The sequence below is a fragment of the Nilaparvata lugens genome, chromosome X, assembly GCF_014356525.2.
Source record: "Nilaparvata lugens isolate BPH chromosome X, ASM1435652v1, whole genome shotgun sequence".
In the NCBI taxonomy this organism is placed as follows: Eukaryota; Metazoa; Arthropoda; class Insecta; order Hemiptera; family Delphacidae; genus Nilaparvata; species Nilaparvata lugens.
This window is the reverse complement of record NC_052518.1, coordinates 19227021-19254418: the sequence shown is the minus strand read 5'-3', so window position 1 is coordinate 19254418 and position 27398 is coordinate 19227021. Positions and strand designations below refer to the sequence as shown.

Genomic DNA, 27398 nt, shown 5'->3' with positions numbered 1-27398 from the left:
GGTAAGTTAGTAATTTTCTGAGGACAGATAGTTTTGAAGCATTCATAGCGAGATTTACTCCAATCTATCAGCAATCCTCATGAATAAGATCAATGATATCTATTCAAACAATGGTGACAATTTGAAGGAACGAATGAAGAATTAAGTGATTATAGAATAAATTATTGTGGGCAGGGAAGAGACCCAGCCTTGCATATAGTGCAATTTTGAATCGATATCAATAGAATTATTAATTATCATCAATTGACAAGTCTTTAAATTGAATCTTATAATTTCAGCAAAAACTCTGAATCAAGGCAAATCTATGATGTGTTCATCAAAATACAATATTGCAGTCTTCTTTATTCTGAAATCTCTAATGTCTTTTAGTCTCATTTACTGATTTCCGAACCACTAGTATTGTTCCGTGGACTGACAATATTCAATCGACGGAAGTTCTATTGATTTTACTTAGAAAAATAATAGCATGCACCTTTCCACCTTACCGCAGAATGCAATTGAGTGTAAAGAATACTCAGCTTCCTATTGAAATTTCCCTACATCTTGATCTTATATTGAGAAAGTTTTCTCTGTAAACTATAAACTCAATAATGACATTAGAATAATAAGAATTCTTCACATAATATCCGTAATCTGCGTGTTAAGATGTGACTTTCAATGCTTTTAATAATAAAATATTTTCTAATACTTTATTGTAATAGGAAGTAAACGTATAATATTTCCTTTTAATGTAAAAAGGTAATATAATTAATTTCCTTCTCAAGCAAATGCTGTAAAAAGGTAATATAATTAATTTCCTTCTCAAGCAAATGCTGGGATTCAAGTCAGCTGTATAATCTTATCAGAACAGTTAGAACTGATGAATAGTTGGTAGTCACTATATTCAAGATTTTCTTCAATCGACCCATTGTAACAATGCTTTTGTATAATGAAATTGGATATTGTTTTTGTCAAATAATTGAGAAATATGATATGAGAAATAGGGGTTATCCTCATTTCTTTGTATAATTGATTGAAGATCACATTCTAAAATACGTAAAAAAGTACGCTAAGAATTGCTATACTTAGTATTTCCTTTGCACCCTTGACGAAATTTCTAAAATGATAAAAAAAAATAGAAGCAATCTGATAATCGCTTTTCACCAGCAAGCGAATAGATTTGAAGCGGCGATAAATTTTTCACAAATATTAATGAATTATTGCAAAAAACATGTTCATTGTATCTTGTTATGCAGACATCGGTACAGACAGACAGAATAATGTCAAGAGGTCATGGTTTTGTAACTCTAATGAATTGAGAAGAATTGACGAGACCCAGTTTAATCAATTATGGAACGGTTTCATAACACTGGAAAGGTAGAAGCAATTGAATAATTGGAAAAGCAGATTCCTGTATTGAGGGAATTATTGTGAGTGACAAGCATAGATACCTAAATAATTATTTAATTCTGTACAGATTCAATTTTCAATAACTTTACAATAATTTTGGATCAGAGCTACAATAGTAAAGTAATGTTGAATTATATACTTGATTACATCATATCAAAAGCTACTGATTTTGAATGAATATACTTTCAATGAAACTATATATTTTTGATATCATGGTTTATAGAATGTTTCTATCTTTTTTACCTTCTAATGTGTTCTTCAATTAGATTCTATCGTTAACAATTCAAATTTTCTTGAAAATATTCATCTTCCTCTTTTCTTCCTCGATAGGTTGTCAGAAGCCTCTAGATCTAGCATAGAAATATACTCACTCCATGATTCACTTGATGAGTTCAATATGAAAAAATCCATTAACATTTTCCTGTTAAATCATCAATCAAGGTTCATTCATGAAAATCGAGGTTGCATAAATTCAATAAAGATTTCAAATAATTTGAATGATCAACATCAGACCTAGCTTGAATCATTGTAAGTTATGCTTTTCGGAGTAAATTGTATTTGAAATTCAAATTCAATGAAATGTGTTAGATTCCTATCAAGTTAGAACCACTATGAAAATCAGTCAGTACACTATGAACAGTAGACTACGCTACATAAGCTGGACGCTGGTACTAACTTCACTAATAATAAACTTGTACGCACGTATATGTTTTCACAATGAGTTTTATTCTAATACAATAAATTAAAATATTTATCCAAGATTAGAAAACTATTTTAGTTGATATAAAAAATAATGAAGCTCTAGTCCAATTCACCAATAAGCTAGAATCTATGAATGGTGTTTGGTACAAATACATAAAAAACAAACTCTTGGTGTTCGATGACAGTTAATGATCAAATTGATTTGCGTTGATAACCTCCATCCTTATTGATCACTTGCTAAGTACCTATCATAGACAAGTTGACATTAATGGTGATATGGATTTATAGAAATACATTTCAAATTTATCTGTTGCAATGAAGCGTGAAATTCTACTTGTTCTACAAAAATGTTCTTTTATTTCACTTCTCATTAAAGCCATATATCAAATGGAGTGTGAAGTGAATGTATTGGTTCTATGTTGTAATACTTCATGCAGTGTAGAACATGCATTGGAAGCTTATAAAAAATATTTAGTGGAAAGTGAAGTGAATAGGCTTCATAAATGTGAAGTGAAGTGAATAGACGTTATAAATGTGAGTAGGTCTTACGTTATCATATATGTATGTACATATGTATCATAGTTGCATTCAAAGAGCTAATAAGACATAGATAACGTTTAAAAGGGTTAATAGCTTAATGTTCCTCTAAGATAATTGAGTTTAGTTTCCATTTTCTTACAGCTTCTTTATGAAACTCCTCAATTTTTATTAATTCCAGTTTGATCTTTTTATTGAATGATGACTAATGAAAGTGAAATAAAAGGATGAGAATAAATGATCAAGGATCGGATTGGAGATAAATACTGATTTTAAATATAAATAGACTAAAATGACTTTCGTGAAAATGAATAGTTCTCTCATTAAAATAAATAATTGTCGAATACATACATCAATTTGAAATGTTTTTAATTCTCCTCTATTTCACTGTAGCTCTGCATTATCCGTTGTATTATTAGCAATTTTTAAAAACTTCGCATTTTCATATTTTTCTCTTCTTTATTCATATTACACGTCATAAAAGACTTCATCAGTTCCTATTAATGGATCAATGAATGCACTGTGCTTTCATGGATCTGGGAGGTTAATTTATTTTAAAAAGTGACATGTTTGATGGATTTAATCAATTTATTGTGAGGGGAAACCGATGATTAATTATGACGACTATCTATGGATGACTCATTGATACAATGAATATCCTCAGTAATTAATACGATTGAATTGTTTTAAGGGTTCTCATCATGGAAGTCAAGATTCTGGTGTAGGATTGTCTTCTTCTGTTTCATTCTGATCAAAGTTATTATCTTTTGGGTTGAGAGCCCAGGCTGCTTTAATCATATCGGATCCCTTTTCAGCCACCATAATTATACTTGCTATTGGATTAGCATTTGGTACAAGTGGGAAAATAGAAGCATCTATGACTCGTAGGTTAGTTATCCCATGAACACGAAGCTCAGGATCAACAACAGCCGTTGGATCTCCTACTGGTCCCATTTTACAAGTTCCAGCTTGATGGTTTTCAGGGCTGGTATGATTACGAATCAGACACTCCCAATATTTATTCGATGCAAACTTGATATGTTCACATCCTTTTGCTGGTTTCTCATTAAGTTCAAACCCCCATTTCTTGAGACTCTCAGATTTTGTCATTTGTATCATAAACTTGATACCATCAATCAAAACATTGACATCATCTTGTTCTGTGAGGTAGTTGGGGTAGATAGCTGGGTGTTCAAGTGGATCTGTGCTCTTCAATGACAGATGACCTTTGCTTTTCGTCATGATGTTTGTAGGACGAGCATTAATTGCTCTCCTTCCACACGATCCAATTTTCCCATCCCCACATTCATCTGATCTCCCACTGTGTGAACAGCTTGCAGAATAGCCATCAAAAAACAACTGAAGATCAGGAATGTTGTCCTTGACATACTTGGATTTCAAGAATGCTGTCATCTGTGTAAGACCCGTGCTTGAAAGAGGACCACTTCTGGAGTTGATATATTGATGGACAGCATCCATTGTTAGCATTCGTTTATTGGGATCGTTGATGAAGAAGCTGAAACCTATGGAAACATGGTTATGAAGGTTGTGTCCAACTTTCAAGTCCTTGACCACTGGAATCCCAAGCTTCTTCAAGTCACTCCTTGGACCTACTCCAGAAAGTAACAGAACATGAGGTGAGCCAATTGCTCCTCCTGATAGAATGACCTCCTTCAGTGCTGTAGCCTTATGGGTGTTTCCTTCAGCATCACGGTACTCCACCCCTGTAGCTCTGCGAGTCCATCTGTCAATGATAACCCTCGTAACATGAGAGTTGATTTTCACGAATAGATTGTTTCTTTTCATAGCAGGACGCAAATACATTCTGGCAGAGCTTGCTCTCATACCATCCTTGACCATCACTTGAGCTATGGCAAATCCTGTCTGATTTCTTCCATTGAGATCCTTCTCCCCATATCCCATACTATCACCAGCTTTGATCATGTCACGTATCAATGGTGGCTGGTAGGGAAACCGCTGCACTGTCATTGGACCCGATTTTCCATGGAAATCTTTGTCAATACTGTCAGGGTTCAAATTTGTTTCGGATTTTTTGAAGTAGGGTAGACATTCTTCATAGCTCCAGCCAGTATTTCCGTCACTAGCCCAGTTGTCAAATACGTCTTTATGTCCTCTAGTGTACATCATTCCTGCAAACAATAATAATACAGTTTTGAAATAAATAAATGTTTTCTTGCTTCCTAGAGTGTTTAGAGTGAAACAAATATTTATTTCAGTTTACTTATTTTGAAAAACTGTTTTACAAGAAACTAATAGTAAGAATTCTCTAAATATTGAAACTCTATTCTCAAAACTAGAGTATATTTTATTAATCAATCCAACTAACTGATCTTGTTTCATTCTGTGTAGAATTAGAATTCTCAATAATATGATTAAAAAAATCAATTTTTTTCGAAACTTTTTTTTAAATTCGGGAGGGAGACAGTTTTGAGCTATGCCTGTTGTTTTGTCTTAATCATATTATTCTATATTATAACTTGTGATTGTCAATGAATGATGTAAATGAATAAACTCTATACTCTTGTTCAATAGTTTGATAAATGATCTGAACTTTTAAATATGTTCCTTGGCCAATTGATTTGTAATTCAATTCTTATTGAATGAAAAAGACTAAGAAATTGTCAAAAAACCACTGATTTATTGATAATTAGAAAGACCGGTTTCGGTTATTACACCATTGTCATCAGAGAATCAGAGATTGACAATGGTGTAATAACCGAAACCGGTCTTTCTAATTATCAATAAATCAGTGGTTTTTTGACAATTTCTTAGTCTTTTTCATTCAATATGAATAATTACCACAATATCAACTTCTCAACTACACAAAAAGTAATTCAATTCTCATTTAAAATTGAATAAATCTCGAGTGAACTGCCTCGATAGAGCATCACTTAAGATTATGTTTATAAATCAACTGGAATTCGAATTTAATGTAGGTCTATTTCATATTCAAGTATTGCTAGGAGTTTATGGAAATCGATGTCCCAACCAAAACCATTAAAACGTATTTCAGAAGAATCTGAGTAAATGAAGATCACATTTTTAAGAACTTCAATATAAGTATCAAATTATTATTGCAACTTGGGTTCATAATTCAATTTTATTCCATGCAAATTAATGGTATGCATTCTCTGAGTAATTTGCAAATGACTTGTCTGAATTCATCTTCCTACATTATTAAATTTAAACATTCCAATCATAAAAATTATCTAATAACGAAAGAACTGATATTCTTCTATTCTATGTAAAAATATTCGTTATTGTTATAAGATAATATGTATTTATGAAAAAATTATCATTTTAAAGAATGTATGAACTATCAATTGTATTGAGTTTGATCCAATTCAAACCACAGACAACCAATTTGTTCGTATCTGTACTTAAAATTGATTTTATATGCATTTATATTATTTATGATGTTATAGGGAAGTATTCTGAGAACACACCTGTCATAGCACCAGTACCAGCAACCATTTTCCCCCTGGGCCATTTGCAAACTCCACCATTGGCTTGGCATGCTGATGACTGAGGCTGAGTCCTGTACTTCCAGTCGAGCTGCGTGCCAATGGCAGAAACTGCGAAGGCCGGAACGGATGTGGTGGTTGGTTCCTCAGGTCCTGCCTCCAGTAAAAGTACTCTCCATTTGCCCATTTCACTGAGTCTCGAAGCTACAACTGATCCTGAAAAATCACACAGAATTGTTTGAATTGTATTATCATTTCGACATTCATTCATTCATTCATTATTTTACAAAGGCGGCTTCCTAGAAGTATTTTAAGCCTAGGTGATGATGATGGGATGAATGATAATACAATGAAGGTAGAGTTATGAATGAATAAAGATGATGGGTTATGTCTTCCACTTGAATCGATTTGAGTCCACTTTTCAGTCCAGAAATAAAAAAATTAAGGGCTAACTTGAATATTATCCCAATTGTATCTAATACAAAACAAAAATAATTATTCTATTAAGAGTGTCTTGGACAATCATGCCAGTTACACTCATATCGATTTTTGGACGTTCGGTATTTTGCTGACCTCATGAATTCTACCAGATTGAACGGAACTTGACAAAAATCATCTGTTTGACATCATCTGTTCAATGTAATAGAATTCATAAGGACGGAAAATAATCGTGCGCCCAAAAATCGATGTGTGTGTAAAGCTAGGTTTACACTATGTAGCAGAGCTATATAGCTCTGCTACATGCTCAAAAAGTGACACTGGAAATCTGCTATATAGTCTAGCCCGGCTATATAGCAGTTTTATAACAGTTTGAATCCTATTTTCTCAGCTATATAGCAGAAATTGAGCTAGCCAAAGTTTTCGGTAACATCAAAGAGAATCAGAGTTACATGTGGCTCTGCTATATGCCAGTTTTTGTTTATAGCAGAGCTAGATGTAGCTGCTCTGTCCTTGAAGGAAGGCTGCCGCAACTGTTTACTGCTGTTTGCAACTGTTTAGTGCCTCCTGGATTTACACCTGATCACCTGATATCATTTGTTGTCAGAGTGATAGTAGGCTACTGCGCATTACAAGCATTTCTTTCTGATTTGTAATTATATTATTGTGCAAAAATGGAGAGTGAATTTGACTGGAATAAAGACAATATTAGAAGAAAGTTCTTGAAATTACCATCACAACGAATTTCATGAGTCAAATCGTCTCTATCATTCTCATTTCGGTCTTTCAAAAGGTCACTACTACTGTATAGTTTTCTAGCCTGAAGGGAGGGTCTTATTCAAAATCTTCTTTCTCCTCTCTGTGCTGAAAATATCACAGTAGCTGCAGCGAAAGCAGCGACTGCTGCAAGAACTACCTTCTTCTTCGCCATCTGGCTGGGAACTGAACAGTGAAATTTATTCCAAATATCTTGCAGAGCTACATATAGCTCTGCTAGATAAAATTAGCGTCAAAATCTACTTATAGAAGAGCTACATCTAGCAGAGCTATATGTAGAGCTCTATATAGCTATGTATAGCAGAGCTATATGTAGCTGACAGAGCTAAATGTAGCTCAAATTTTATGTAGCTCTGCTATATAGCTCTCCAGCTACATAGTGTAAACGAAGCTTAACTGGTTTTAATTGTTTAGAGATGCAGTCAGGTTAAGAGTAAATCCATGCAGATCCAACATTCTCTTAGGATAGAACAGATACAAAACGCTCATGCTAAGAGTGGGATGGAGTAATGTAGGTTGAGGCACATTGTTATAGTCGATTTTTTACAATAAATTTCCACTCTATTCATGTGATGATAAGTGTTTTATCAACCTTTTAAACTCTCCATACACATAGAACTAAACAGACTATACATTTCTTGTTGATTTGGTTACAGTCACAGTTCATATACTCACATATGGATATTTGACCCAGAGACTGCTGAGTCACTGAGTCTACCTCAGTGACTGCTGTGTCAGACTGTATTATTTTAATAGGCTTACTCCATTTTAGAGTGTGAATATTATTCTATATGTATCTCAGTGTCTGTTGTGTCACCTTCATCTTTACATATTTCTCAGTGTTTGTTGTATGCTTCACTACAGTATTCTCATAGTTGTATTTATACATAAATTATGAGGGACAACCATAATAAAAGAGCTCTGAAATTCTTTGAATGAGCACCTTGTTATGAACCTGTCGAAAACGTTTCAAGTCGGACATTTGTGGACGAATTCATAACAGAACCGAGAGGAGTACAAAGAGCGGCAATTTCAGGAGTAATTTTAAGCCATTCCGCGGAAATACGTACGTTCACACGACTGTCATTTCCTTCAATACAACAATAAAAACCGCCTGTGCAAGTCAGTTTGCGCTCAACTGTTGTAACTCCTTCAGTTACGTGCTCTATCGGATCTCGCGCGTGTTAACACAATACGAAAGCTTTACTCGGCTATTACAGTTTGGGCGATCATGGCATTCACATTTTATACGCTCACTTTATATATCTCCACGAGATCCGCGCGTTACATCGACAAAAATAGCTGAAGAAAAATCGATGGCAACGCATCCAGTATCATCGTTTCGCACACGGATTTCCTCAGAAAATTGAGTCGGAATCGATCAAATCTGAGGAGGAAGCTGAATCATAGGTGAAGATTTAATTCGATTCCAGTTGGTTGATTGTGAGGATTCGCACTTCCCACACATCAAAGCCTTGAGCGTGGATAATTTAGTGGAAGATATAGTGTAGGGATATATCTGAGGATACATTTCCACTAGGATTCCAAATAAGTTTTTCAAATCACTCAACTGGAAATAAGAGGACATATCCTCCAAGTCCTCGTAACTTATGATATCTCAGTTAAGTATGAAAGCATGATGGATCAATGAGTTCTTTATTCTTCATTTGAATAAATAAGCTAACAAACAAATACATTTCAAAAAAGCAATTATTATAATATTGTTTTCCAATTTCTAATATTTATGTTCCTATGCTACTAAGGCTATCCTGTGTGGGGGCACTTGAATAACATAACATAGTTAAATAACATTGTTATATAAATTCAATACCATATAATAATGAACATAATTAATGAATATATAATAGATCAAATATGGCAGTTTTGTGCACACCAATACACACATGCACACGAACACACATACAAAATACTTAAAATCAGCTACAGAGTTACTCTGTAAGGTAATGTATATGGTGAATGGTTTTGATGATAATGGAATACATCGTTTGCGATGTATCATAGAGGATACGGACAAAGACCTTATTTTAAGACAAGGTGTGGGGTGAGGGCTCTGAATAAGTTATTTCAAGCTCAAACTACGTATTTGGAATACATTGTTCTATATTTTTCTTAATGTACGGTATCTTCTAGGGCTACTCAGTTTTTTCAACGGATAGTTCCCTTCCACTTATACTTTTCTAGACATTAAATGTATTGACTAATTCAATTATTGCCAAGTTTAAAATAGAAAAAATATGTAGGGCTAATCCATATATTCCGCTAACCCATCCTGATACATAAAATAATAAATAACATACAATTTCATAACTCGATCTAACTCGTAAATGAGTAGATTGACAACTCGAGTTTAAACAGTTGTTCAAACATTCCTATTTTTACGCCTGTTTTAGAGATATTTCATGTAAACCAATAAAGAACTGAATGTTCATGAAAAAGGATTTACACATAATTTTTCACCAGTGAATGAAGTTTTAGAGTTCAAGTTATTAGAGGATAAAGTTTACGTAGACTTTAAATAATTGGAGGCCACCATGAGTGATCACTTCAAATCGAATGCTTAAATTAGAAGCGTGAAAGGTTTTGAAAGTTGAAATTGTGCTGTTTTTCATTTGAAATTTAAATGAGGAGAGTGTGCAGGTGGACTAGTTTCTAGTCAGAAGATTTACCAGCTGAATTTGAATAGTAAATCATTGTGAAATGAATTTTCAGGAAACCAACCACATAATATTTGATGTTATCATAGTTCAATAATGATAGCTATAACAAGTGATAGTCAACTAACAATATTGTTTATGATTATAATTTTTATGAACGATATAATTCGAATCAAATTTATCATTCCATTTTCGAACAAATACAACATAGTGATATTTTAACAAAACTGAATAAAAAAAGAAAATGGAAATCACCACCAGCTGTGGTGATCAAGTACTTGATTTTATAATATGAGTACAATGTCTCCTTACGTTTCTCATAATAAGAGAGCGCCTATATTCACCCTTTAAACTAATACAGGAATGCATAGTAGAATAATGAACAATAATGCTATTAATTATTTACCTAGAATAAATCTTAATATACTATATATTATAAGATAAAGAGAATAATACAATTTGCAATTTTATATGAGCTTTGATCTTACTTTTGTCGAAACTATAATTTTGTCTGCTAGAGACTAGAAATAAGTCTTAGATTTGACTGGATTAGAGATCCGGAGATAATCTATTTAGGAAATTTATTGCTATTTTCCGAATAAAACAAGAGCATCTAGACTACCATGCGTTCAGCGGAAATAGGAGAACAGATTTTCTATTACAATAAATATAGAATAGTTAAGAATAAAGCACAAATGCATAAGTTGAGTTTCAGTCTGATGCAATTACATTGAACAAAAAATGGGATGGGACAGAATCTTTTTAAATGATAATTCAACAATAAAATTATAAACTGATAGAGACAGGCTTTTAGATAATGGAAGTGTTTTTCCATTTGCTGATGATGCCCACAAACATGTATGAATTGTGCGTGAGCTTCCTAATAAGATGTTACAATGTCAAACGAAATCGTAGCAATGATGACCGGTGCAACAATGAAATACTGCTAAAAATCCAGATCACTAGTTTACGCTAAAAACTAGAAAATTGTCCAAGTTTTTCCAAATTTTTCAGTTATCAAGCCTTCTTGCAAGATTCAATTGAAACTGCAGTTGGAAATTACTGATATATTGTAATTATTCAAATGCTAATGAATTAATTATTATTATTAAACGAAAATCTAAATTAAATGCTGTAATTCACCCCGAAGACTTCTGCTATTGCAAATATCGACAAGAGGGGTAAACAGCTAGATGGAAACTCGATGAGCGCTACTATTGAAAGATTATTTACCGGGCTATTACTATTATTATTTTCCCGGGAATAGTAGCGCTCATCGAATTTCCATCTAGCTGTTAACCCTGTTGTCAATATTTGCAGTAGCAGAACTCTTCGGGGTGAATTACAGCATTTAATTCGGATTTTCGTTAAATAATTATAATCAATTGAAACTGTTGGCATTGATATTATTTTTAAGGAATGCTGACATTTGATGATAGCCTACCTGCTACACCTGCTCCAACCACAATGAAGTCAAATTTATTTTCATTCATTTCCAGGTTGCGTGAAGCCCTCCGGCAAGGATCGGCCATTTTGCAGTTGGATCTAATAAGGAGATCGACAAGTGACATGATCAGTGTCACATTGCTGGCAATGCCGCAAGAATTGGCCAGGTGTGATGAGTCGTCGAACTGACATTGGCAGCTGGACTCCATCTCCCAAGATTCACCTATAATAGAACAAATCACTTATTACCTTAATTCTGATGACTTTCTGAGCACTGTTATATATGCAGAATTATATAATGTGGAATTACTGAAGAATTAATATTTATAATTGATGTAGAATGGATACGTATAATTGATGAGTAGATGTGTAGAATAGATATGTGGAATTGCTTTTTAGTAAATTTTTATCTATTGGTGTGAATAATGAAACTAAGTAGACATGATAATTGATAGAATTTCATCTTACTCCGAAAAGTGATCCCAATTTTCTAGTAGTGGTCAGAATCATCTGTAGATTCAAAAATTTTAGAAACAATTGTTTTTATCAGTATTTTGTTTCTAGTGACTACTGACTAAAACCATTTAATAAGACAAGTATTAATTAAATTTAATGGTATCTTTACTGTATGCTAAAACTTTAACTAAAACCTGTTCATAGTACTTGTTTCTGCAGAAGTTTTATTAAACTTTGTATTATTGTATGTATTGAACAATTGGGAAAATGGAAGAAAAATGTTTTAGTAAGGATGATGGTATTATTAGATGGATTACAAGATGTAGAAACAATTATTGTTACTGCATTGTTGCCATAAGAGGGCTGGTTAACCGACTCATGAGGTGGGAGAACATAAGAACAAAATGAAATAGGATTAAATTGTTTTGGCACATTGGATAGATAAAGAAAATCGTACGTGAAGGTGAAATCGAGGACAAGGGAATTACGAACTATAGTGAGATTTACTTTGAAATATCAGCATTGGATGGAAAGAAAAGACTGGATAAAGAATGCTGACTGATTCAAGTGAATCTCAGTGTGGTTACTGAAAGTGAATCTTGTAAAAACCGAAGCAGTCTCACAAGAATGAGCATCTCGATGACATAGCGTTTCATAATCGACTGCATCCTTTTTACCGGCTCGTTTTTAACATTCCAGCCAAGTGGATGCGAAATGCATCGAGGCTTCCAGACTCCTCCTATTGGAAGAATTTTGCAGGCTACAAAGAACTACAGGCGGCAAATCAGAGAGTATGTACATCCTATCAAAGAGGCTTAATGTCTAAAGAGCCATCATGCTATTATTATAAATGTTTTATTAGATTTTTCTATGAATCTATACTCTCTACTGCGTATCTGCGAATCTATCTACAAATTTTAAGTTACTCATTGTATAGATTATAGAAAAGGTGATGCTTAAAATCTTTTTTTTCATAATTGAATTTTGGATAGATGTGATAACGAGTCTAAAACTGTTAATATTTAAGTATGCTGATCTTGTTACCCTGTAAAGCCTTGGTTTAAGTATGTTTAAGTATGCTGATCTTGTTTCCCTGTAAAGCCTTAGTTTGAGTATGTTTAAGTATGCTGATTTTGTTTCCCTGTAAAGCCTTAGTATGTTTAAGTATGCTGATCTTGTTTCCCTGTAAAGTGTTAGACCTCAGAAAACTGATTCCAAAAACTGTGTCTAAAACTAAGGCTGATTAAATTTGGGAGCACGTCAGACTCAGCAGCTCAATAATTGTCTCTAATTTGCCTCTAAGATTGTAAACGTTTTTGTTAGTTGTGAAATTATCTTCATAGAAGAGGTAGACAATATACTTTGCAGTGTTTATGAAAATGTTTTGCTTCTAATCCAATGCGTTTCATGTAGCAGAAAGAGGGATCACTGGATTGCTATCTACATACACAATAATCAAGCAGAAATCATTAATATCTTTTGTACGCCCACATATGAAATATCTGTATCAATGATTCTTGATCAAGATCAAGGACGTTTGATAATGATAAGAATATTGTTTGTACGTCTCTGTTATACTTCAACTTACAGAGAAAATATAGTTTTCCCGGTTTTCCAACTTATTTTTCGGAATGCATAGAGAGGTACCCAGTTGGACATTGGCTTCGAATAATAGCAGTAACACTTTATTTTCATGGTTAGTATTCAATATCTTATCTGAATATTAGAAATTATTTGAGCTCTGAATATGAATTATTATGAACATGACAATGAAAGATTACATGTCAGATGACACTAAGATGATTTTTCTATGATAGCCACCAGTATCACCATAGACAAATGACAGCCTTTGTTTGGCAATCAATCGAACGGATGGTGGCTAGACTGGATACCTCGCGTTTACCACGGTCATTGTCAAAACAACGGCTTCTTTGCTGCTTGCTCGGCGCGACAACTATTCCAGTTTCAGTTTCTACATCCGCCAATCAAAACTGGAACAAACAAACTCCTAGTATGCCATTATTTCACCAATTTCGTTCAGAAGCTGTCTCCGTCACCTATTGCGAAAACGGGCCTTTTCGTTTCTGGATGAGCGCCATGCTTATAGCAGCACGGTGCATTGAATCGACATCATCGCTGGTTCACTAAGCAGCATGGCTCGCTATTGGCTATTCTGTGATACCTCGTTTGACGCACAAATTGCTCTGCTGGAAATAATTAATATCCTCATTGATATTTTGGCAACTCAATTACTCAGATTTCATAAATGAATTTCCAACTCGACCGAGTTATCGAATCTATAGTGAGATACACGTTTCTAAGTCAGTAGGAATGATAGGTGTTTCTAAAATTTTAGATCCTCAAAGATTCAAGTTACCACAGTTTATGATAATCTATTTTATCAAGCAAGCAAATGTTCGTATAATTCGCTTCCCTCGGAAACGGCTTTTATGAAATTGGGAATATAATGAGTTCGTGATACCAAAATTCTTTTGGAACAGTTCTCAACTCTGGAAAAACTCGCTGGAGTCCGTGAAAAGATTTATTCGTCTCTTATATAGCTGCTGATCGAAAGAGATTTTTCCATAGTATGTTGAAAACGAGACAGATGTAGTTTGTGTACGCGTCCTCCGTGGTGTATTTCCTCATTAGCGGTTGCTGCTATTAAGGTGTTTTGCTTACAGAGAGTGTGAGTGAGTAAAAAAGATTATAACAGCTGTTATATAGTAAACATGGAATATAACTTCTTTATGGAACTTATAAATTCAGAATGCTTCCAAATAATGGATAACATTTTTGAGCTTTACTTGACCTTTCCACTGGACATTGTATCATATAGTATAGCATAGTGTAGGAAAGATAATGAATAAGCAAAGGACAGAGGACGAGATGATTTGTATGACTTATCAATATTGACAACACAAACTTACTTTCAATCAAAGTATTTAACTTTCACTCTCCAAAACTGATTTCTAAATGATCTGCACTTGACAACATAATACTTGCTATACTCTATAAGAGTAATAGGAACGATTAACGAATAGGATAGCAAAGACAATACTATTAGAGAACGTCATTGGAGATGTATAGGACTATAGAAGTATGCAGACCATCACGTCAGACTATTCGATTCTATGGTTTGTCCTATAATCCTGACCATGTTTCCATTTTTTTATGAATTTTCAATCCCAAGGAGTATTGAACTTTAACATCCCTCAGGCGTTGTACAAGTACAGTAAAATCTTGCCCACATCATCCCTATATGCAGTGCTATTTCTATGAAAACATAGGTTCCGGTACGCGATATTCTGTGTTAAAGGGGGGGGGGGCTACTTCATAGGATGATTTAGAGGGGAGTCAACCCCCGAGAAAACTTTTTCAAACCCTCAAAAAAAGTGTTGTAAAGCTTTTTGGAACTGAATTACTGCTCTCTTTTTGGTGAGCTTGTGAGTGATTTAATGATCTCTTACTCAATTTCTATTGATTGTCAAGAACGTAGTTACAAGCATCAACAATAATATGTTTTATATACCCCTCCACTGATCACGCACTTCGAAAGATTTCGATGGAGTTCCGTGAAGAATCTTTACCGAAGATTCCAATGAAGCTGATTTCGACTTTTACTTTCCCAAATTTTTATTTTTACTGACGTTTGTATGTCATCCATAGTGAGGTCGACGTTATAATGAAAGAATTCGATTAACATTGTTGTTGCTATCCTTGTCTATCATTCGACAAATCAGATAACGCTATCCTTTTCTAACTGCGCAACGCTGCCAGATTATTAATAATGAAAAAATATTATAAATTAACAAAATATTCAATCTCAATTATGAAAATTTATGATCATATATGTTCTTTACGAATAGAATATAATTTATCATTTAAAGCAAGAATGAAAAGTTAATGTTTCATCAGAACTACTGGCATCAGCTATCTTCTATAGAAGGCAGTGGCAAGGTAGAGAATCGGCTACGCTCTTCTCTCATATTTTTAACTGCCATTACAAAGAGGATCTCACTTTAGCACTCAGGATCACACGATATTTTGCTCCCAAATCCATATAAATTCAAAAAATATGAGAGCTGTTTGAGATCCCCTACATACATGCACATGAATAGATAAGCAGTTTTATGTCCCCAACAGTGAAGAAAAAGAATCATTTCTATGCCTCTTGTTCAATGAAAATTACTTATGAATGATTAAATCTTACACGTTCTCTCGGGACGTGTCCAATTTTTGCTGAGTTTAACCATAGCCTATAGAGAAACAATAGCAATGTTTCTCTATGGTTTGACAGGTTTTTCTCTATGGTCAAGTCTTTCCAATATTAATCCACCCCTGCTTTTTTGTCGCCTTTTGGACGTGACACCTCTAGGCACTGACCATTTGAGAACTCGAGTGTGGGTGAATGAGTTCAAAATGACTACATACATACTAGAATAGTGAACTCCAAGTTTTGAATGAAGTTCCTTTATTTGCTATAAATGCCGTAGCGCTATCTGTTGGGAGATATATATTCAACTACATAACTTTCCCTACACAACTTTTCGATTTTGTGAAACTCCCTAAAACTATTAGCGATTCATACATTCATTGAATCAATAGAATTGTTGATGAATTATTGAATAATTTCAAGTATATTCATTCATCTATGTGATACTTTTCTATCTTTCTATTGTATAAATAGCAATTGAATTATTCAACTGAATTGAATTACTCTCTTCTACTAGGTTAACTCTTTTCAGCTCTCTCACACTCTTCTCACGTTTTGCGCCAACCGCCAACTTATTGATCACTAGCAGGTAACCCGTGCTTCGCAAGGGTCTATTTTAAAACTTAACAACCTGAAAACTTGACGTAATAAAATCTAGAAGAATTGAAAATAGGCCTATAAGAATCCTCGGTTAATTAAGAATTTATATGCAACATTTCAAGTAAATCAGTCCAGTAGTTCAGACGTGATGATGCGTCAAACAGTTTTCCTATCCTTTACACGTGTATACGTGTATAAGCCAGTTCTTTCTGTTCAACATACTTCAGCTGTTCAACTTACTTAGAACCTTTCGCCGTGCTGCTCGCCTCTGTTTCAACTGTTCGCCGTACCGTACTCCGAACGCTGAATTTTTCAGCCAATCAGAGTCCTCCATTACAATTCGCCGTGCAGTTTGCTCTACAATTTTGGCTATCCATCACAAGTGTAAACATGCGAACATGTTTGCGGACATGAATACAGAAATATATGGGCCGTTTTTTATTTGATTGAATTCATGTTTTGAACAATTCATTGTTACGAATGATAAATTGATAGGACCTGATAAATATTTTCTAATTCAAATAAAATAACTTCTGAAAAAATAATGAATGGATAAATACCAATATTAAAATATTGATCACCAAGAACTCAGTACAACGACAATTCATTCAACTGATTCTGTACAACTAATAAAATTATAATAATTTTTTTTATTGATAATCAATTCCATCAACTAACCATGAACTGACTGAAATAAATACTTCAATTCCCATGTATTTAATTGATAGAATTATATAAATCTACAGTGTAGGACATAAATTCACAAAGAGTTCAATTGTTTTTGGCAAGAAACATGTTATTCAACGAAAAAAATCATTGTTATTTTAATAAAAGATAGGATAAGTTGAATAGTTTCCCTTTCAGGGGGAGTTTTGACAACCCACAAAACTCATTCTTCATTAGAAGAAATATCGAAAAGGTGCATAGGACCTTATTTTTTGTTCAGCTTGCCAAAATATCCCTCATTTCAATATTAAAATTTCCGACTGACTGTACAGTGAGTTTCTATCAGGGATCGAATAATTTTGGGATTGTAATTGAATAAAAATGGAAGAGAATAATTTATTTATGTAAAAATATCAACACCTTTATTCAAAGCCATATTAACTGCAAGTTTATTCATATTGCCGATACAGCATTGATAAAAACTGTAGACGTTTATTTAGCACTTTGTCTCAAAAAACTGTTCTAGCTGAAAAATTAATAATTCATGCCACGTGTAGGCCTAAACATTGCATCAGGAAAACGAAGTTTCAAAACTATGTTTTTTCTAAACAGATGTTTTTGAAATAATTTCTTTGATGCAGCTGTTTCACATTCACCATATTATTATACAGAGTTTGTGAAAATGGGAATATTCATTAATTATCAAAACAATACTATTATTATATTTATAATAAAAATATTATTAAAATATTTATCAATTATCAAAACAATAATATTATTGAGTTTAAGTGATATCAGGTAGAAAGCAATAATAGAAACAGATGTTCCATTTTTAATTTTGACCACATGATTTGGTGATTTATTTATCTTTTTATGAAATCGTATGTACCATAATGAAATTTGAACATTAATTCTGAAAAATCTAGAAGAAAAATTGAAATTTGGGCTTCCAGGTGCACGAGATTGATATTTTTAGAATCTATGTGCAAAATTTGGAGATCTAAATCATTCCCGTTTTTCCGGTATGAAATCCACAAGTTGACATGTTTTGATGCGAACAAACGAACACACGAACACACGAACAAACGAACAAACACAACCTCACTCTCTCTTATTATATAGATGAATTACTTCTATTAATTACCACCTCCATAACAATTCACAGCTTAGCACAGTAGTTGATTATGCATATTTTAAATGGACCAAATTCATGTGACTAGAGGGAGAACATTTTTACTCTCTCTCTGTTTTTCTCAGTTATCTGCTAACCTGAGTGTGAATTTGTCATAAACTTTGAAAAATATCACCAGTCGAAAGTTTTTTAGTCTTAAGACAGCCTTAATGTTGCTTGAGCCACACACTATAATTTTTATTGAAAAACTTTTTATGTGATATCTTGTTGACGCTAGCACTGATTTAATTGATGTAACTGGTTCTTGATTTTTTTTTGAACTTTCAAATTCTGTGAGTCGCTACATTACCACCTATGACAAGTTACAAACAATAGTCAACACTAGTATAGAGGTAAGTATTGATTGATCTCTCTTATAAGGATATATCTCTTATCCTCCTATCCTCTTATCCTCAGATTCTATACATTTTTAGTTTGCTTTGAAGCTTAGTTCAGTGTAGTTAGTTGATTGATATTACAATTTTTTCTCGTTCATGGAAGCTTCAAGAATTCGCAATATTGATTTAAGATGAGCATATTCTGCATATGAGTGACAACCTCATTCAGGGTGCAAACTGGCATTCAATAATTCATGCTGTTTTTATGAAATTGATTGATCATTGATGAACTGGAGCTCAACTTTGGAAGGTCTAACACTCAGAATTGAGAGCATATACTTGCAGAAAACGTACTTATTCACTAAAAATTTGAATGATACTGATAATTCATTCAAATACATTCAAAGTTCATATATATATATATATATATATATTATATATATATATATATATATATATATATATAATTATTCAAATTATCCACTTATTAGTAAATATATAATTAATGTAAATGCTAAATTTTCATAAGCGTTGTTTTTCAACTGCTTACTCCACTACATACTTATTATTAGTTGTCATAAGGCAATGAAAAAAGTTCAGATTGGGTTTTTGAACGAATTAATCATCCTCTGCTATTAGAACGGTAAATAAACAAGAGTGATTCATGATCCTGATGTAAAGAATCAGTGGAACCGATTTTAATACCTTTTTCCAAGAAGAATCATAAATTCATTCACTTATGTTTCAATGATTTCACTCGAGAATGACGCTATTGACAACCGTGATGATTTTCATCAGATTTTCATAGTTCTATTATATGGAAGTTTTAGAATGAAAATCGAATTACCGTTGCTAGAACATTGGGATTTCAGATATTACAATGAACAAGAAGACAATAGATACCACTATTACCTCATTACCTTAAAATCCACGCGGCCGTGGAATTATTAACGATGTTATTGCTAGGTTCAAATCAACCATCTCTTATTCCTAAAGTACAGTATACTTCATCTTTTCGAAACATCGTCAATAGAAACAATAAAATGAAACGTTTAATGTACTTCTGAAATAGCTCGGACAATCTTGACGGGAAAAAGAGTGCGGGGAATTACCAATGCAATGGAATGACCATGAAATTTAAATTTAATTTTGCACATAATATAATTACAATGCCCAATGATGATTATCTTTTGTTACTGAGAATGAGAAAAAAGAATTATCTCTCCACTGAATAATCTATTCTGAGTTTATATTCAGTCAATGGTCCAAGTCTGTATATTTCTATAAAAACCTTATAAGTGTTTGGAGTCTGAAAATGTCTAGAGCGTCCATTAAATTACCATCACTCTTCAGCACTTTCCCATCACACAACATAAAATGTACTGGAAGCACATTACAAAATTTCATTGATGATCATGTGTGAGGTTAACTCTATTAAGAGAACATAGAAGTTATTCAGGTGGAGTAGATGAATTTTATTCATGATAGATAATAGAGTTCTATGGATGGTAACTTACAGTGCCATGGGATTATTCAAGTAGTCTAGTCCTGCATTGAATCAGATACGCTGTATATTAAATATAACCTACATTCCCTTCTTCGAATAATTTATTACTGTAGGAGAAACTTTTATTAGAATAGATGGATGGGAAATTAATAATATAATGATCACTTACAGTATGTATCTTATTTTCACAAGTTTACTGGATAAGATTTCAGTTAATTCAATTTCAATTCGTTTATTTCCACTTGGCATAACATAACAATATTTGATTTTTAACAAAATAATTATTACATTTTACATGAAAAAATTTGAAATTGAAACATATCTTGTCTCCAACATAGATGATGTGTGATAATTTATGAATCCACCATCTAAGCTATGAATGCAACAACTCATTTCCCAATGAATGAATTTCATAGTTGAATGTTTGAAATCTGGATATTCATAATGCTCACAAGTTTGGAGTGCCCAGCTCTCAGTCTTCTCAGTATCGAAAAATCAAATCATCAAGCTAGAAGTGTATAAGAGGTTTCTTCTAAGTCATAAATAATGAAGTGTCCTTGTTATAACCGTATCAACAACTTATATTCATGAAATTCTAAAATGTTTTAATGCGGCAAATATTGTGATACAATGTTTCCAAGGTAATTCGTGCTATTTTACGTTTATTAACAGGATGTAATATAGGTTTTATCAAGAGGCTCTTATGTGTTAGAGGTTGATTTTTCAACTAATTAGTTATCATAACGACAAAACTTTGTCTTTTTAAACATGGAAACGTTGAAGCTTTTTCAGAAGCATCCTTTTTGAGAAATCGGAATACGAAATGGTATTTTTTAGTTAATCCTCCTTGTTCACCATAAACACTGTTGAGTAAGACTGAAGATATCCAAATTTATGAAATTTTTTTGTTCAACTTTACTCTAATTAATTATGATTAAAAAACTGGGCTAAATGATGTTTAATGAAGTATCCAGTTTTTGATTTTTGTGGGGTAATTGAGTAATTAGATAGATATTATCCACCTTCTATCAATTTCAATAATATTAAATTCAATTCAATTTATTTATTTCCACAAAAAATCATATACATATTCAATAATAGTTAAACAAGAACAAATCATGGAAATATAATCCCCACTTAGACTTATTAATCCATGTGTGGGGAAAAGTAGATGCTGATTTAGTGATGAAGTCATAGCGATTTATTAAGAAACGGAGGAAATATGTGAAAATGAAAAGAACTCTTTCTTTGTAATCTCTTGTGAGATAGAGATTGATTGATTGATTGATTTATTTATGTAGATTACAATATATACTGGCTTATATATTAATATACTAGCTTCTAATAAAGCAAAGTTCTCGATAAATTTACATAAACTAAAATAATATTATTGAACTGTCTATGATTTATGAGAAAAAGTAATTTGAATTACTATTGATAGATAATATTGTGTTTCATCCAGATAAATTAGCGGAGCTTTGAATATAATGTCCATTCTTTGGATAAAATACTCAGAATATCCTTCCCAATAACTCTTTACAAAAATAAGAGAGAGAGAGAGTGATTGATTGATTGATTGAGTACTTCATTTATGTAGATTACAATATATATTGGCTTATACACTTATATACAATAGCTTACAATACAGCAAAATTATAGATGAATTTACATAATATAGACTAAGAAAATAATTATTGAACTGTATATGATATGAAAAAGCAATTTGTAATATAATAACTATAGATAATTATATTGTTATGCATCTACATAAATTGGCGGAGCTTTGGACGTATCAATGTCCATTCTTCGGAAAGAATATTAAAAATATCCTCCCCACTAACTCTCTACCTTTGAAAGAGAGAGAGAGAGAGAGAGAGAGAGAGAGAGAGAGAGAGAGAGAGAGAGAGAAAAAAAAGAGAGAAAGAGAGAGATTGATTGATTGATTATTTGGCTTTATTAGGCTAAGAGAGAGATAAAGAAAGAGAGAGAGAGATTGATTGATTGATTATATGCCTTTATTAGGGCGGAGTTAGGACTCCTGGTCCTCTCTACCACAAAACCCTTTACAATAGAAGAAGAATTCACATAAGAAAACAGAAAAAATAGATTACATATTATGTAATAAGATTACATAAGATTAATATAAGTAATAAAAACTCTTAATCACAATACAATTACATATAATAAAAGAGAATTTTAAATTTAATTATTAATACAATTGGAAACAATATTGGAGAGAGAGAGAAAGAGTGAGAGAGAGTGTGTGTGTGTGTGTGTGAGAGAGAGAGAGAGAGAGAGAGAGAGAGAGAGATAGAGAGAGAGAGAGAGAGAGAGAGAGAGAGAGAGAGAGAGAGAGAGAGAGAGAGAGAGAGAGAGAGAGGAAGTAATGAAGAAAAGGGGAAACAAGAAACTGAAGAAGAAATAAGGTCAGCGACTGGATCATATCTTAGTAGTTGAGTACACTTAAGAGAGTGTAAAAAAGAAATTATTGTTCCTCTCTTCTTGGTTCTTCCTGTTTTTTTAGGATTTTTGGTTTGAAATAGTTCAATTTACTCAAGTTACTCATATCGTGATACACTAGGCTACTACAAATTTCCAACACTAGCCAGATATCAAATTGAAGGTTGGAAAGATGGCAGAAGTATTAAAACATAGGAAGAGTGAGACAAGATCGAAGATGAAGAACTTGGACTTGAGGTAAATTTGCTTCTTCCTCTTCCTGAATAAGAATGAAAAAGGTTTTCTTGTTGCATATGGTAAGCTACTTTTTTACAGATGCGGAAGAATCTGATGCGATCTTCAAGATCATACACGATCGATGATGTTTCGATCAGTCAAATTCGAGTCTGGAGACTGATCTAGAGTGGATGTGTCGCGATGAAATCACAGTATTCATTTTTAAATGTCTAATAATGGAATAATATAATAATAAATATGGCTTTGAGTGGTTATGGTTTTACATCAATTGGAAATCAATGATATGCGAAGCAAAGAAGAGAATCAATTGAAAAGATTCTCTTCTGTTTAAAGCTCATGAGCTTGTCACCCAATTCTCGTACATATTCTCTATATCCAATCTCCTACAAGATACTAGGACATGAATTTATACTGTACCACAATTTAGACTTAAACTCTCTATTCTATGTTGTAACACGTATGGAACGCTTATCCCTGTCCCTTTATCCGTATGATTTATTTCAACAAAGCATCTTAAAAATTCATGTCTCCGTAGGCTGGCCACTGACGGTAGAACATATTATCATGCATGTTTATAATGCACATACACATTTTCATCATGCATGTTTATCATGCACATACAAATGTTCATCATGCATGTTCATCATCGGCGAGAGGCTCGTAACATAAAATAAACAACCAATAACAATAAATAAGCCACTGGAAAATTACAAGTCACAATTATAGAAGAATAATTCAACCTCAAACAAAGCAGAGAAGAAAAAACGGAGAAACAAAAACCTAACTTCGAAAACTTTTGCTATGAGCGTTTCACTGTGATGACATAACAATCTATGACGACTATGTATCATGCATGTTCTACCGTTTGTGGCCAGTCTAATATCATAAAATTAATCTACTATTGACAGGACGTTATTGAATATTGAGAATAAAAAATGATAGATTGGAATTAATGGATCTTGTATTTCGGCTTTTGGATCTTTGTAATGAATGTGAAAAACTTTTACATAAAGTTCTTGAGAATATAGCATCCTGATAGATGGGCATTCCAACATCATTGCAAGATTTTTTTATTTCAAATTTCAATTTCTAATAGTTACTATTTTGCAATTGAGATTTTGAAGTGAACATGGTTTCAAGTAGATAATGCTGGCTTCTATGGAGTTTTCTTTCTGTAATTGATTACTGTGATAGAATTTCTCTATTGCCATTCCTAATTGAAATTTCAGTTGTAAATAATTAAGTCGAGTTGTCTTGCTGAGCATGCTACTACTCAAATAATCTTCAACATTTTGTGTGGATAATAGGTGATAATATTATGATTAGAGGTGAATTTACTACATTCTAGTGTGGGATCCAAGCCACAGGGAAATATCAATGTTTTGTTTTGTTTGCTGAGTATGATATGTCCACATGAGCTCCAGGCTCATAAATTGTATTGACAATGAAAAGGATGTTGATGTTGATGTGAGATGAGTACACCTACAGCTTAAGGTGGGTTACGAACTTACGAACCACTGGGAAGTGATTTTTGAACTCATGAATGATATTTGGGTCTTTAAGTGTTCACCCCACAATGGGAGCTATTCTGAAGTCAATGATTTTTGTCTTAAGTAGACACCCTAGCAATTTCTAGTATAGTTTACAAGAATTTTTATTGCAATCTAGTCAAAGCCCAATGAGCAATTTTTTCCTAGAAATTGATGCTTGTTCAGTAACCGAGCCTAGTATCCAAAAATGAACTTGTCTAATTAATTAGTAGTTTTGACCATTCCAAATATTTTTAATTTGATACGGATATCTTCCACATCAGCTCTACAACAACCCTGAAATCGATAATGAGCAGAGAAATTGAATGTAAAGAAATTATGATCATGAAAATTAAGAGTTAAGTATTGAAGATTGAATGAATGTTAAATCAATAAGGAATATCATAGGGATAGAGAGTAAAGAATAATTATAGATAGAAAGCAAAATTTGAATGATTGGAAGTAGGTATGACGGTAAAGAAGAGTGGACAGATATTTGATAGGAATAAATGAGTAGAATCAGCGAACCCGTTTGGTGGGGGAAGTTTCAAGAATCACCTGAACACTTTCTAGGGTATCATAAAACAAAAACATAATTTTGAAACTCTGGAGAATAAAAAAATCAAAAGTGTTTAATTGTCAATTCAATGGACATTAGTTGAAGAATTCCTGAGTTACCAACATGAGAGGAAGACAATTTCGTCGACGTATTTATTTATTCACTCAAGGAAACTTATTTGAAAGGAATAACATTGTTACAAAAATTAGAACTTTGGTGAATACTAAATTAATCTCATTACTTCTATTGCAGCATAATAGTGAAAAGAATAAAGAATAAAGCAGAAACGATAGTAATGACTGAAGCCGTTAAAAAGAAGGAGAATTAAAAATATAGGGTTTTTCATTGAGGACAAACCTAGGAAGATGTTGAAAACTGTTGGGTCTTGACGAAAGATGAAGATGTTGAAGAAAGATGCGAAGAGTAAAACGATTTGAATCAAATGTGAAACATACTCTTAAAAGAGTAAAATAAGTAAAACAAAAAATTTAATGTTGAAAGAATATAGAGGTATGCCAGAGAAGTTGATTGAAGACAGATAATAAAATAACGTAAATAAAAGTGCGAGTTAGATAGAAAGATGAAATTTCTCCATTCACACACATTACATGAAATTACAACTCATGTGTTGTGAGTGAATTCGAGGCAATAAAAATCTAGAATCAAGCATTTTTATTTTCCTCAACACACATTGAAAATTGTTACAAATTGCAAGCTAGAAAATAAATTAGTATTTTGCGAAAGATTACGTAAACCTAAGGTTAAGGGTTGACCCACAGAGTTAAGGGTTGATAGTGATGATAAGAATTAAACACAAAGTTCATGTTTTGAATCGAATATAGAAAGGACAAGGAATAGAAAACACAAGAGATTGAAAATCTTGAGGAACAAGGATAAAATTATTTAGAATTGAGAATAGTAGTGGAATAAAGACGTGAAAAAATAATGAAGATGCAAAAGTGAAGAATTAAAAAAAATAATGGATGTGTAGAGGAAATTGGCTTGAGATAGATCAAGGATACAAGTTTCAAAAGTTGTAAAAAATATGGTCAAGAAAATAAAAAGGGGAAGATAGTTGGAAAAAATTTGAAAAGTTGAATAGAGAAAACAGGGTTTGGGATGAGTTTTCAAGAGTTAATAAGTTCTGAAGAGTTAATGAGTTACCTTCCCAGTCAGAGGCTACCAAGTTGCTTGAATGAAGAGCCTCCTGAGTCTTTGATGCACACTTAAGCAGAGATGTAGAGTACACTGGCTTAGATGCTCGGCTCATTACTAATAACCAGCTGCCTCTTCTTCATCCTTGTCTAGCCGATCATCTCTTTTTGCAGCTCTTCTTCTTCATGTTCCCCCTCCAGTCACACGAATTTGGTCCATTCAAAATATCCATGATCAACTACTGTGCTGTTATGGAGGTGGTAATTGATGAAAGTGATTCATAATCAATAAGTTGGCGGTTGGCGCAAAACGTGAGTAGGTTCAAAGGCAATAGTGCGAAAGAACTGAAAATAGTTTGAACAAGTAGAGGAGAGTAAAATTCATGATGAACTTCTGTTGATTGTTGATTTTGGTGCTGATAATTAAAGTTAATAAATTAACTTTAATTAATGATGATTAATGGTGCTGATAATTAATTAAAATTAATCCATATACAAGAAGTCTCAATCCGAATAACATCAATAAACCTTAATAATATAATATAAAACCTAATAAATAATAACATCAATTGATATAATATAATATAAAACCTAATAAATAATAACATCAATTGATTGATGATTGAGCTTTAAAAAGTATATAATAATTGATCATCTTTTTAGGCGTGACGCACGATTCGCCATGTTGTATGGTGTTCGAAGTTCTCAAATAGTGTATGAATTTTCAATTATTATAATCTCTTTCTGAAGAATTGAAGAAATGATGTAAATGTGAATCAATTCAACTCTTGTTTACACCAGCTTCTGTGCCAATTTAATAAATATGATTATTAAAATGTGGTTGAATGAATGAAAATTTATTAATGCATTACAAAAACATGATTTGATTTCCCAAGCAAAGACAGATATAGATGAAATAGAAAATAGAGAAAAAATAAAACTGGGAATAACAAATATTTTACCAAACTGATCAATTTATGCTACCGGTATTAATATGTACTTTTCAATAATTTATGATTAAATTATTGAAAAGCTCACACCTACAATTCAAATTAT

The 27398-nt window shown here is 32.7% G+C and overlaps 1 protein-coding gene across 1 annotated transcript; it reads right to left on the bottom strand.

The window, feature by feature from the left end:
- Positions 1 to 1429: 1429 nt before the first annotated feature.
- LOC111045056 (glucose dehydrogenase [FAD, quinone]) lies at positions 1430 to 26498 on the bottom strand. Its single transcript, XM_022330362.2, has 4 exons — positions 26353 to 26498; positions 11448 to 11672; positions 6096 to 6329; positions 1430 to 4778 (listed from the first exon to the last, which is right to left on the bottom strand). The coding sequence occupies exons 1-4, from the start codon at positions 26456 to 26458 to the stop codon at positions 3337 to 3339; spliced, it is 2007 nt and encodes a 668-aa protein (XP_022186054.2). The 5' UTR covers positions 26459 to 26498; the 3' UTR covers positions 1430 to 3336.
- Between the last annotated feature and the right edge of the window lie 900 nt (positions 26499 to 27398).